At 47.4% G+C, this 14,209-nt stretch overlaps 1 protein-coding gene across 1 annotated transcript; it reads left to right on the forward strand.

Moving 5' to 3' along the window:
* Window positions 1-4,631: 4,631 nt before the first annotated feature.
* clvs2 (clavesin 2) lies at window positions 4,632-12,310 on the forward strand. Its single transcript, XM_037450187.2, has 5 exons — window positions 4,632-5,746; window positions 6,676-6,850; window positions 11,660-11,770; window positions 11,865-12,085; window positions 12,192-12,310. Exons 1-5 carry the CDS (start codon window positions 5,358-5,360, stop codon window positions 12,277-12,279), a joined length of 984 nt encoding a protein of 327 aa, XP_037306084.2. The 5' UTR covers window positions 4,632-5,357; the 3' UTR covers window positions 12,280-12,310.
* The last annotated feature ends 1,899 nt before the right edge of the window (window positions 12,311-14,209 follow it).

Here is a 14,209-nt window from a genome sequence, read left to right on the forward strand (position 1 = left end):
TGGGAGCAGAGGAGTCGCCCCCTGCTGGTCACTACACAGAAGTAGAGTCATTTCCTCATAGACGTCTATGGGAGCAGAGGAGTCGCCCCCTGCTGGTCACTACACAGAAGTAGAGTCATTTCCTCATAGACGTCTATGGGAGCAGAGGAGTCGCCCCCTGCTGGTCACTACACAGAAGTAGAGTCATTTCCTCATAGACGTCTATGGGAGCAGAGGAGTCGCCCCCTGCTGGTCACTACACAGAAGTAGAGTCATTTCCTCAGACGTCTATGGGAGCAGAGGAGTCGCCCCCTGCTGGTCACTACACAGAAGTAGAGTCATTTCCTCATAGACGTCTATGGGAGCAGAGGAGTCGCCCCCTGCTGGTCACTACACAGAAGTAGAGTCATTTCCTCATAGACGTCTGTGGGAGCAGAGGAGTCGCCCCCTGCTGGTCACTACACAGAAGTAGAGTCATTTCCTCATAGACGTCTATGGGAGCAGAGGAGTCGCCCCCTGCTGGTCACTACACAGAAGTAGAGTCATTTCCTCATAGACGTCTATGGGAGCAGAGGAGTCGCTCCCTCGCTGGTCAGGAGAGAGAATGCAGCTTTAAGGAACCTTCATCCCAAGAGGTCACAGTATAAACCCCTTTAAACGTAACATTAAGTTGCTTATGATGTCGATGAATCAAAGCACGGAATATTAGGAAGGGGAGTCGGGGGGTTCAAGCTGACTGTTGATGCTCATTCTCTCTGTGCCCCCCCCCCCCCCCCGCCCTGCTCGGTTTGAAGGGTCAGTGAGTTTGCCCTCACAGAACAGGCACAGAGGGGTAGAGGGGTGTCTTTGATCCCTCTGGGGGGGTTACAACCCCTTTTATTCCACCTGATCAACACTGCGCTGACCTCGTGGACTGACCCCCCCACCTCTCCCCCCCAGGGGAGAAACCGCTGCATCTGGGGCTCGGTAGAGGTGCAGGGGGAGTCCGTTTGTCTTTTCTTTTGAGTTCCTTGTCTACTTCCTTTAACATTATTTTCACATTATTTCATCATGTTTTTCTGATTCAGCATTAATTATAAAATACATTTAAACATAATGTTGTTGTTGTTGTGGCCAGAAAATGTTTCTTTAGGAGAGAGAGAATGTGGATTTTAAAAATGATAAATCGACTAAAAACGTTTCTTGAAATATAAAGCTATTATTTCATTAAGTGTTTCATTAAAAGTCTTTGTGAGTGAAGGGTGGAAAAAGGTTCCTTTGCTGCTGGTTTCATGTTCTGAAGGTGAATCATCAAGCTGCAGCAGTGCTGCCACCTGCCGTCTGTCTGTGGAACACTCTGCAGGACAAAGGTACAACTTTATGTTCTGTATAAACATTTGTGCGTATTTGATGATGCATCATTTGCATGTTTAAAACTTTTAATTCAGAAAGAAAAAATTGAATGAGAAATATTCTAACAAAAAAATCTGATATTTAAAAATATATTCAAAAGAATGAATGAAAAAAAATTGTTTCAAAAGTTGTGTTTTGAGTGGGATAATAGCGTGTCACAAATAAATGTATTAAAATAATTACACACATGACCACACAAAGCCACACAATTGATTTTCTTCAAAGACATGAGGAAAAACAAAATTGTGTTTTGGGGGAACTGGGGGTATAATATGTTGAAAATTCAAAAGACAAAGAAAAGGCAAAAAAGTTATGTTTGCCGTATTTCTTATTGTCTTATTTTCTGCAAAGATCTGTAAAAAAAACTGAAGAATAATTGTTTTGAGTGAAACAGATATTTGAAAATTGATCATAATTAGAAAGACAATGAAATGAAAGAAGAATCATTATATTTCTGCAAAAAATCCGAAGATATGGTTGTGTTTTGAAGGAAGCAGTGCGGTTGTCACAAAAAAAATTCAAAATGAATATTAGAATATTCAAAAACATTCAAAATGTATCAAAATATATTATCAACAAACATTAAAAAAAATCAAAAATCGGAGGAAAATGTTTTTTTAAAGAACCAGTGGGATTGTAGTTTTTTCCAAAAACAACAAAAAAGATGTTCAAACAAATGCAAAAAAAATAATTTACATAATCAGAAGAAATACAATAATAATAAAAGGAAATTAGGGATACCTATGACTTGCCCAAATTCATTTTAAACTAATGGATGAAAAAAAATGTATATATTCAATAACAAATTTCAAAGAAATAATCAAGTAAAACATTTTGAAAAATAAATAAATCAATCGATTTCTTTCATGTTAGAAATCATCTTGTTGATATCTCCGAGTCATACAAGCCGCTGGCCAGCAGGTGGCGCCGATGCTCCTCACTGAAGAAGAAGCTGAGCAGAAGGATGAGTCCATCGTGTTCTACCTGTTCCCTTTGGTTCGCTCAGTCACGTGATGTGGAATGGAATCTGGTTCACTTTTTAATGAGAGGAAGGAGCCGTGTAAATCGTCTCCATCCTTTTGCTTCTTCTCACGTGCTGCTGAAGATGCTCCTCCATCCAAAGTGACTTCTCATGAATCTCGTTTGGCACAAACCGATATTCCTCAAATATTCCCCGTCTGCCGATTTGAGAAGCACAAAGATGGAAATAATGTGTTCATTCAAGCAAAAGGCGGCAAAGAAAAATAAAAACTCACTCTGTAAATACATCATCAGTCTTAACTATATTTAATTTACCTGAATGTGGATTTTAGAAAACATGTGTCTAGATTAACACATTAACATGTTTACATGTGTAAAGACGTACAATTGTTCTTTTTTTACATGTGTTCCGTTGATCGAGGTTTCTTTAGTGTTTCCATCCTTTAGGCTGCAAGTGAAGGTTGGATAAATGACAGATAAAAACAGATGATTCATCGCAGGCTGCAAGTTGCTTCAGTTGTATTTAATAAATTGACAAACGGGTATAAATTAGTATTATGTACATGAGCACTTGGGTTAAGTAGCAGTGCATTGTGGGACGAGCTTTTTCCCTCACAGACTAAGAGACAAAGATTCAAAGAGACAAAGAGACAGACACTGAGACAAATTAAAGACAAAACAGCTGCAGCGTTTGTGATGAATTCAAACTCCAACACCAGCCAATCAGAGCTCAGGGCAATTATTGCGACCCCCCCCCCCCCCATCCTGCCTCCCCGTGGACCCCAAAGTACTTTACTAACCACCCCCCAGACACCCATTCAAGACCCCCCCTGTCCCCCGTCCCCGTCCCCGTCCCCTCCCCCGCTTACAGCATTCATCACGTGGTACCACATCAAAACCTGTGAAGGTTTTCCAAATCAGTCCAATTCATCACTTTAGTTTAAACAGTTTTTATTATCATTCACTCTCTTTTTTTATAATGACTCATTTATTCCACATTTGTCACTATTTGCTGCTGTAATCCAGCATTTTATGTGAATTATCTCATTTGCTTTGATCTTGTTCATCTCATCTTGTTATATTTTATCTCATCATATTTATCTTCTTAAAAACGAGATGAAAGAAGAGAAGTCTCTGCACAGTCAGTTTGTCTCATGCAGAGGGGGGGAGGGGGGGGCAAGCAGGCCACACAATGGGCATTAATTCAGCATGTTTAAGTGCAGCTGTCTGGTCGCCACTGAGCAGGTGCCCCCCCCACCTCCACCCATTCATCCAGCCATTCATCCACGTAGCTGCGTTTCATTTGACCAGCTGTAAAAAGCCGTCTGAATTATGGTCCCACCCAACACTTGACCCTGTTCTTCCTCGTAATCCCTCCTCCTCCTCCTCCTCCTCGTTCATCCCTCCAGAGGGAGACTTCAGGAGGAAAGAGCTGCCCCTCCAGGAGAAGCTCCTCAAACAACAATTGTCATCTAAGAAGTCGGAGAAGGGAAGAAGATGAGGAAGGAGGAAGGGGACTCACGGATTAGCGCTGCACTGCGCTGCTGTTTCATGATGTCACATAAAACGCGCTTTCTCACCTGTGATGTCACGTCAGAGATCAAGAGAGACTGGTTCAAACCAGTCGAAGACGTCGGCGTTTCTTCCAACCACCGATATGTTGAATGTGGACTTTTCATGAACTCGCTTCATGTCAGCACACAAAAACGCACAATGTTCACAACACAAGTGACCATTGTAAGAAAGAAAAATGTCACATTCACAGTGTGATGTAACAAACAACTGACACCGACGTCTGACCTGAAAACATGTGGTGAATGAGGAATGAAGAAGGTGAAATTGAGGCCCCAAATTTAGCCTCAGGCCTCCAGAGTCACCACCACCATACAGCCCCCCCCCTCCCTCCCCATCCATCTTTATCCCTCCACCCTTCTTCTCCTTCCTTCTTCCATTCTTCATCCCTGCATCCATCAACACCTTTAGCTTCAGCTATTCTCCATCTTTCTGCCACCTCTCTTTCTCTCTGCGCATCGCTTCTCATATCTGTTGCCTTTTCATCTAACACTCCACCCCCCCCCCCACCCCTCCCTCCCTCCCTCCTCCCCCCTCGTGGCGTCCATTCAGCGCCCGCAGCACAGGCGCTTGTTGCCAGTCACTTTCCCGGCGAACAGACGGCGGCGGTAACAGCAGCAGCAGGAGGAGCGGAGACGGTAATCCCCTCCACCCCCACCCCCACCCCCGCATCCACATCCAACCCCACCCCACCCCTTTCCAAAAAAAAAAACCCTGAAACTGGTGGCAGCAGCTCGCAGGACACCTGAGCTTCTGGGATCCATTTCCGCGGGGCTTCGACGGACGTTTACGCCACGTCGTGGATGATGCTGACGGGACGCAGCGGGGATTAAGACCGGGACGCACACGCGGACGAATCTGCCTCCATTGAGGGGTGACGGAGCGGTCTGCGGGCACCACCACCAGCAACAGCTCCACCAGCAGCTCCACCAGCAGCAGCTCCAGCAGCATCCGCCGCTCCGCGGATGGAGATGCGTTGTGACGGCGGAGGGATGCTGGTGCTGATGCTGAGGATCTAGTCGGCGGGGCTGTCGTCGTGTCACAGGGAGCGAGAGGGAGACGGGAGCGGCTCTGACATGGAGGGAAGCGGCTGCTCGGGCCGCCCGGATCCGCGGGCTGGATGCGCCGCGTGAAGCCCCCCCCCTCCCGGAGGAGCCGAGCCGTGGGCATCTCAGTCAAGTTGAATTCCTCACGGTTGGATTAGAAATTTTTGCCGTGCGTAAAAGTGCACGTCCCCGTATGATGATGCTTGATAGGAGGCTCGCAGCAGCGCCTGTGCCAGTTCGGGGGGGATTACGTCTACACAGCAGCGGGCCTCCGTCAGAGCGCAGCTTCTGAACCGTAAAGACAAGCACCACCCTGTTGCTGGAGGTAACCATTGATTGTGCTGTATCACCGTGGTCCTTCCCGTGGAGGGACGGCTGTTGCAGAAGATGACTCACCTGCAGGCTGGCCTCTCTCCAGAGACCCTGGAGAAGGCCAAGGTGGAGCTGAAGGAAAACCCGGACACTTTGCACCAGGACATCCAGGAGGTCCGGGACATGATCATCACGCGGCCGGACATCGGCTTCCTCAGGACCGACGACGCGTTCATCCTCCGGTTCCTCCGGGCCAGGAAGTTCAACCACTTCGAGGCGTTCCGGCTGCTGGCGCAGTACTTTGAGTACCGGCAGCAGAACCTGGACATGTTCAAGAACCTGAAAGCCACGGACCCGGGCATCAAGCAGGCCCTGAAGGACGGCTTTCCCGGCGTGCTGTCCAACCTGGACAGATATGGAAGGAAAATACTGGTCCTGTTCGCAGCCAACTGGGACCAGAGCAGGTAACGATGAGGCCTTTGTTATTTGATCAGACCCATGAAGAACAGAGGACAATCTGTGTTTAATAACACACTATAATTAAGTGGAGTCGGTCCACTCAGCGGCAACAATGTGATCGTTAATGAGGAAACAACTGGAAACCAGCTCATCTTTCTTCTCTAATCAGGAGTGGGAAATAAAGAAAGTATTTCTACTGCAGGGATGAGCTCATTCAGACTCAAGAGCGTCAGTGAGGTCACCAGGTTCATCTGGCTCCAGTTCATCCTAAATGTCCAATGGGGGGGGGGGGGTCGAGGTCGAGGTCCGGGTTCTGTGCAGGACAGTCAAGTTTGATTCTGCCACCCCAAAATATCACAAACGAGACACAAGACCCAATAGCAGATTATTTTATTACACCTTGTCAAAACCTTTTTACCTATGATTCAATGCTCAGTGTAATGCATCAAAGAGAGCTCCTCGGATGCTCTCCTCCCTGAGAAGTCACATCCGTCTTCAGGCGCTGGGTCAGACTGAGCGGAGGTTTCGCCCAGCAACAGGGACGGGGAACAGGAACACGACTATATTTGGCTTTCATACGGGGTTAGTGTTCGTTTAGCCACAGAGTTCACAGAGAAACATTGATTATCCTGATTGTACAGTGGATGAAAATAACAATACGGAGGATTCTCACAGTGATTGTTTTAGAAAATGCAATCAACCGTACAACAAATGCATTTAGAATTATAATCACTTTTATATGACATCAAAGTGACATCCAAAAAAAATAAATAATTCAAAGCGAGGATCACATGTGAATCGGTTACGTGGATCAAACATTAGCTTAGTGCTATTGCTAGCGTTAGCATAGCCGCTGTACGAGAACCGGGCCGAGCTCGTTTTTTCTAATCGAAGGTCCTCGGTCGCTCGTCTTCTAATGTCTTTCCTCCCTCAGGTACACCTTCGTGGACATCCTGAGGGCCATCCTGCTGTCGCTGGAGTCCATGATCGAGGACCCGGAGCTGCAGGTCAACGGCTTCATCCTCACCATCGACTGGAGTAACTTCACCTTCAAGCAGGCGTCCAAGCTGACCCCCAGCATGCTGCGGCTGGCCATCGAGGGGCTGCAGGTGAGACGCTCGGCTTTGGCTTTTGGAAATGACCAGGGTGACCAACAAGTCATGTGACGATCCATACTAAGCAGGGGTCTCCTGGGTGAAAGTCTTCTGGGTTTGACCCATCGCGGGTCCTCTTCCAATCGTAAGGTCTTCCCGTCCATGTTGATGTGTCCCTGGGGCGAGGCACTTAGCCCCCACATGCCCCCCCCCCCCCCCCCCCTGAGGCGGTGCCTTCGTGTGGTGGTGAATGGGTGAATGAGGACGAGTAGAAAGCCCTTTGAGGCCGTCACACAAAGTCTGACATTCATTCAGCGTCACGATTAAGCTTTTACAATCAGAGTCGGTTTATAATCCAGAAAGCCGCAGTCTTGTCCCTCAACAAAGCCCGGTCCCTGTTTCCTGAAGAGGGACAAACCTCCACCCCCCCCTCCCCTCCACCCCCCACCCCCTACCCGGTCAGAGCGTCCCACTTCAGAACGAGTGAAGCACCACGTCCGAGCCGCCAGCTGCTTCAGAGGAATAATGACATTTCCATTTTCATTACGCACCAGTGCTGCCGGCTGGTGTGTTTCAAGGCTCGTTTGGCAGGTGATGATGCAAAGACCCCCCCCCCGACCCCCACCCAAAACAACAGTTTAGTTCATTGTGGTTGTTCTGTCTGTATTGGGAGTCCAGTTCTCCCTCATGTACTGAGACAGCGCCCGTTGGATTTTGAAAGGGACGCGTTATTGATGTCCTCTGGTAACCGGACAAACCCCGCAGCAAATATCTTTCATGGCTTTTGCTCGCCGGGGAATGCGAGTTATTGCTTCTCCAACATCCTTGTGAATCATCTTCCAATTTGTTGCTGGGTCCCATCTGTCAACGGGGACTCTGAGGGGGGGGGGGGGGGGGGTGTTTCCAGAGGGAAGCGTTGAGTGTAAACGTGAGTTCATGGTCTCAATCTCTAGTTTCAAGTCTTCTTCAATACACCATGATGTTCATTTAGTGAATGAAGCTCCATTTAGACTCAAACCGACCAGGAAGCAGGGGATGCTTTAGGGCGGGGCTACACACTGATTGACAGGTCCAAAAGAACATGAGGCAAGGGATGCTTTAGGGCGGGGCTACAAGATGATTGACAGGTCAATTAGAACATGAAGCAAGGGATGCTTTGGGGGGGGGCTACACGCTGTGATTGCCAAGATGGAGACAGTGAAAGTGGCACCTCGATGCTTCACAGTAGTCCGAAAACCGAAGTCCACTTCCTACACACATCGATCTTTAGCACCATACACACATGTTCTTGTTATATACATCTATCAAATGAATGTAAATCCTCCTTTCTTCATTCTTGTCTCATGTTTGAGTAAGATGACGATAATTATGATATTTCTACGTAAGCAGGGTGCCCCCCCCCCCCCCCCCCGCTCTCTGTAACATCAGTTATCTGCTGTGTCAGCAGTTTTTTTTGTGGACCGAGGGAACAAACTGACGCAACCAAGCATGAGAGGGAGAAGAGACTCCACATAACACAACTTCTCACGGCTCTCCAGACACAGATTAGAGCCTGAATTATTGATGGGGGGGGGGTTTGGGGGGGGGTATTAGCTGAGTCATTCCCAATCGAGCACTCGCTCACACAAACGATCATCGTTTTAACACAGAAAACAAAACTGTTTTCGGATTTTTATTTGATTTGACAAAATAAATTGTCAACCCCTCCGGAATGTGGCAATAAAAACGTAAAACGTGTTTAAAGGTTGTGAATATATTTATTTTCCTTAATGTCAACTAAACAAATCCTCAAATGCTCTCTAGAGCCAAATTGGTAAAATCCACCTCTGAAAATAGTCCTTTACATCGTTGCACCCCTGTAAAATACATTAACACATAAATAAAGACACACAATTTGAGCCGCACACACACACACACACACACACACAGATGTGGTGAGTCACTCTTCATGTCGGGTTGGGAATCCAAAGGAGATGAGTGAGTGTTTAAAAGCTGCTGAGTCAGACTCACCTGCTCCATGTGCTGAGGGTCTGTTGTGGCCTGATGTTCCCATTGACCCTGAACGCACCGCTCAGTTTACCTGAGACTTCACACCTGCCGCTGCCTTCCTTTGATGTCTCCTCATGCCCCAATAATGCAATTTAAAATGAGTTCAACAACATTATCCATCCCCCAAAAGACCTGAGAACATTCTAGAATCCTCCTTTTTTAACATCATAAGATATTGTCAGACGCATATAGGCCACGCCCCCCGGGGGGGGGTTCATGGTTGTCCCGGACTCCTCTGATCCTTTGTGTGTTTGTTGTCCTTCACATTTTGGTGTCACTCGTGAAGAGGCGTGCGCCTGCCTTTAAGGAACACTGTTTCCTTTCTGCACGCACAATGAGAAGGAGACAGTCGGAAAATACGAGATATCGACGTTAAAAGTGAGGCGAGCAGCGAGGGATTCAAACCCATCCAGTCGTAATCCCCCCTGGATTACACAGCGATTAATGTTTCTCCCTCTGGCTCCTCAGTCGGTTTTAATATCGCAGCTTTTACACAGAATGTCGACTCTTAAGTGGTTCAATGAACGACCCCCACTTATAAAAAAAATAATCATCAGCCGCGTCACGTCATCAAGAACATCGTTTAGAGCAACGCAGCGTTTCTGGGTCTGGCCTCATTGTCCTCAGGTCCTCTTTTTATGCTGACAGGGCTTCACCTGGTGATTCTGCAGATTCAGACGTTCATGCTCCCTGGAGGACGAACCCCAACGACCCGGATGACCTGCTTAGACTTATTTAAAAGCTCGAGAGGAAATGTGTGTCTTTCTGTAAGAGCTGTGGAATCGACTCAAAAAGAGAATTCACATCATAGAAAGCGTTGCTCCTCCTCCTCCTCCTCCTCCTCCTCCTCCTCCTCCTCCTCCTCCTCCTCCTCCTCCGCCTCCTCCTCCTCCTCCTCCGTCCCCTGTGGCCCCTCCACCCTCTTCACTTTTGTTTTCTTTACCCTCCCCCCTCTCTCTTCTTAACATCATCACCATGATCCTCCCCTCCCCCCCCCTCCTCTCTCTCACCCCCCTCCTCTCTCCATTCAGTCACTCCATCACTGTTCACCGGAGGAAACGTTGTTTGTTTGAAGTATAAAAAAAAAGCGTTCTTCGTCCTTTTGTATCATCAAATCAATCGTTTTGGGTTAAATCTCCTTCCTGCTGTCACATTCGTTCACGTTCTTCTCTCGTTGAGCCCAAAACAAGCGCCTTTACCTTCTTCCACGTCGAACCCTTCCTCTCCTCTTTTCTTCCTCCACCCTCCCGCTGCATCCCACCGTCGGCCTCTCCTCCGGATGGCTTTCCTTTTGTTCCTCCGAGACTTAAACTGTAAATGTGACGTCGAGCAGGAGAAGACTTCTGGGTGAGATTGTAGAAGTTCTCGTGGTGTAACCTCCCCCCCCCCTCCCCCCCCCCCCGTGGATTCACTCCCCAATCGGCATCGTTATGTAACGCTTCACAAGAGCTGCGACTCTGAGAAAATCTGTGAAATCTGTGAAATGTGAGGCAGCTCGGTTAGAAAATAACACTTCTGATCCCTCGCGGCGTTGAGTCCAATCTGATGCTCCTCCTCCTCCTCCTCGTCGCCGCCGTGTCTAATAAACGATGAAAGCGTTCTGACGGCACTATAATTTAAATCTTAAACGGTGTAATTAAGATAGCAGCTTCATTATGTGCTTTAATATGAGAAGGAGAAACAAGGGGAAATGGGTTTAAGTGAACAAAGAGTGTTTATCACGTGGACTCCTGATGAATGCGTCACGTGACCTCGAACCTCCGCATGGAGCAGTTCTTCTTCTAGTAAACCGTCGATTTCCTCTCTGCGTTTTTATCTCCCGACGTCGTCCCTCGTCCACCAGACACATCACAGACGCTTCATGAAAGGAACCTGCTGTTTTCAAGACCCCAGGATCTCAGAACGTCACAAGCAGCTCCTCCTCCGAGTAGATTCACTCGCTTTGACTCAAACCTTTTCTTCAGTTTGATCGAAGGTGCTGCGTCGGAGTTAATTACCATTTAACAGGAGAAGCACTGGAGACGTCTCCACGTAACGTTCCAACACAAGGATTCATCCCTCTCGATGCATTTGGCAGAATTTGAACCGAAAAGGTCGTTGTTTCTGTGCCTGAAGCTGCTCCCCGTCACATGGTGTCCACCCGTCTCCTCCTGAAGGAGCTCCGGGCTGCACTTTACGTCCTGAAAAGAGGAAAAAAACCCTTGAATGGATTCAGACCCCCCCCCCCCTCCTCCTCCCCCCCCCCCCCTCCTCCCTGAGCTCATCAACCCGATGTGCTGCAGACAGAGGGAGACGAGGAGGAGATGGGCGACCCCTGACCCCCTGGGTGGAGGCGACGCAGGGCAGATGTCGCGTCTCTTCCTCTCTTTTCTCTTTTTCTTTATCGGGAAGAAACGTATTTACACAAAAGTGTTCTGTTGTTACGACGGCGTCTGATCAATAATCTGCAACCAGAGAGGAGCATTTATCAGAATCTGTGCCTCACACACACACACAGCGGAGTGTAATCATCATGATTGTGTCCAGACTCACTAACTCGGAGAAACCAGGGCTCATTTCCCTCCGGCGCCGCAGCGAGTCCAGAATTAGCTCTGACCATTTCCTCCCGACTACGAGATTAGAGCCCATTAATAAATCCACCTAATGAAGAGGAGACGGGAACTCACGGCGGCCATTTTCCAGTGGCGGCAACTCAGAGAATGATGGACCCCCCCCCCCCCCCCCCCTCCTTTGATTGTGATGAATGTCTATCTGCCTCCAACGTGTCTCCAACAGGACAGTTTTCCAGCCCGGTTCGGAGGGATCCACTTTGTGAACCAGCCGTGGTACATCCACGCCCTCTACACCGTCATACGGCCCTTCCTCAAGGACAAGACCCGCAAGAGGGTGAGGCCCAGAACTTCAGGATCTCCAACAATATATATATATATATATATATATATATCCATATACAGGTGTATATGAAATGTCTCCTCTGCAGATCTTCATGCACGGCAACAACCTGAACAGCCTCCACCTGCTCATCCACCCGGAGATCCTGCCCTCGGAGCTCGGCGGGATGATGCCGCCCTACGACATGGGCACGTGGGCCCGGGCGCTGCTGGACCACGCCTACGACGAGGAGGCCGAGTACGGCCCCGAGTCCTACACCCTGTCGGTGCGGGACCTGGAGAGGGACCTGTCCCCGAAAGCCATGAAGAGGTCAGACCGAAGGAGAAGGCTGTTACTTTCGCTCTAATGTCGTTGTCAGGCACTCTTGCTCGGTGCCGTGGTATTGATGGTGATGTCACGTGTCACATGGCTGCAGGTCTCAGTCGGTGGTGGAACCCGGCGTCCTGAAGCGACTGGACAAGAGCGGCGAGGACAACATGCAGCCGCTGCTCTCACTGGACTGAACGCGTTTACACACAAACACCCCCCCCCCCCCCCCCCGACGGAAGGACGGGTTCTGTACATGCATTTATTTATTTATTTATTTAGTTATTTGTCAAGTGCCAATTCCCCCCCCCCCTCCCAAAAAAAAGGGAAACCAGTAAGTGAACACAACCAGGGAAACACAGAGAGAACAATGTGTGTTTCCTACAGGTGCATGAAGTATGTATAGAGTACATATATACATATATATATCTATATATACATATATATATAGATATATACATATATATATAGATATATATATGTATATATCTATATATATATGTATATATATGTATAGATATATATACAGTATATATACATATATATATATCTATATATACATATATATATAGATATATATATGTATATATAGATATACACATATGAGAGCGTTTTCCTTCCTGTGTTTCTGACACATTAGACCCATTAGAAAGGTACTTGGAGAAGTTCTGGTCTGCACTGGACCAGCGCGTTGCCTCCTTTGGCTTTTATTTCTGGATTTGAAGACGTTTTTTTCCTGACCGGTCAAACATCTTTTAACATGTTCTTTAACATGTTCTTTAACATGTCCTTTAACATGTCAGTATTATGAGGCTTGAATAGGATTTAAAGACACGGTTTCTTCTGCATGTTTAACTCAAATCTCACTGTTTTCGTTGCATTATTTCAGTCTTGTTGGTGTTTTATGATGCAGCTGAATGTATTTGAATCAGTATTCGTATCAGTTATCATCTCACCTCCAGGCTTACTTTGGCCTGAGCTCTCATCCACATCTCACCTCTGACCTCCCACCTCTCACTTTTAATTTGAATGTCGACTCATCAGAACCACCAACTGTGGGTTATTTTCTCCTCACGATGGACCAATGGGGTCGTGAGGCGCTGAAGAGGCGGGTTTCTCTCTCTCTGCTGGTTTAGGCGGAGCCTCCAGGGACGAAGGTTCCTCCTCAGGCTCAAAGCTGCAGTGAAAAGGTTTTATGTCGAGTTGCATCTTTAAAAAAACGTAGTATTTAACTTATTTAGTGTTTAAATTCTTCTTACTGCTGTCGGGAAGTTCTCTTCTCTGCAGTTTACTGAGAGGTTTATTTTACAAAGTCTAGGAAATGTGAAGGCAAACAGATGTGTACCACTGTGTACCATAGACACACACACACACACACACACACACACAGCCACTGTAGATGCTTCCAGTTGTTAAGATACAAAGTTTACATTAAATAAACTGCTTGAATAAAGTGTGTTACTCACAAGAGGTTGTTTTTAAGGTCAAAGTTCAACAGCTTGGTTTTGTTCTGTGAAACTTCTGAATATATGAATAGAAGGGGGGGGGGGCATTCAAGACTTTTATTTCTGTATTTTTATTCAAATGACTACTTTTTATTTGTATTAATAAACTGAAGCGGGACTGAACTGGTGATCACCTGCGGACCTCCTCAGCTGTTTGGAGCCAGAGAAAGAGTCAAAGGAGGTCACGGGGTCACAGGGTCACGGGGTCACCAGTCGGGGGTCTCAGAAGGTGTTGCAAACTTTTTGGTGATGAATTTCAAGCGAGGTTTCCCTTTTTTTTAAATTGTGCTTTGAAGCCTGAAGCTTTCTCCACTTGCCCAGTTTTTTTCCCCAAAAACATCCCATAAACCACTTTGTGATGGAGAGGAGACGAGTGAGGAGACAAGTGAGGAGACGAGCGAGGAGACTCGGAAGGGCCCCTTGGTCCTGTGTGGATTTTTCTTCGATCACTTTTGGGACGTCCATGTCTCTCACAGCAGAGCTCCAGCTGTGTAGTCCCAGTTGTCCCAGTTGTCCCGGTTGTCCCAGTTGTCCCAGGAGGACGCACTGAACCTCCTGCAGAAGGACCTCCGGAGGCTTTTTCCCACTGAGTGACTTTGTAAATGTTGGTTTCGGACTTTAA

This window comes from Pungitius pungitius, chromosome 20 (assembly GCF_949316345.1).
Source record: "Pungitius pungitius chromosome 20, fPunPun2.1, whole genome shotgun sequence".
NCBI classification, from domain to species: Eukaryota; Metazoa; Chordata; class Actinopteri; order Perciformes; family Gasterosteidae; genus Pungitius; species Pungitius pungitius.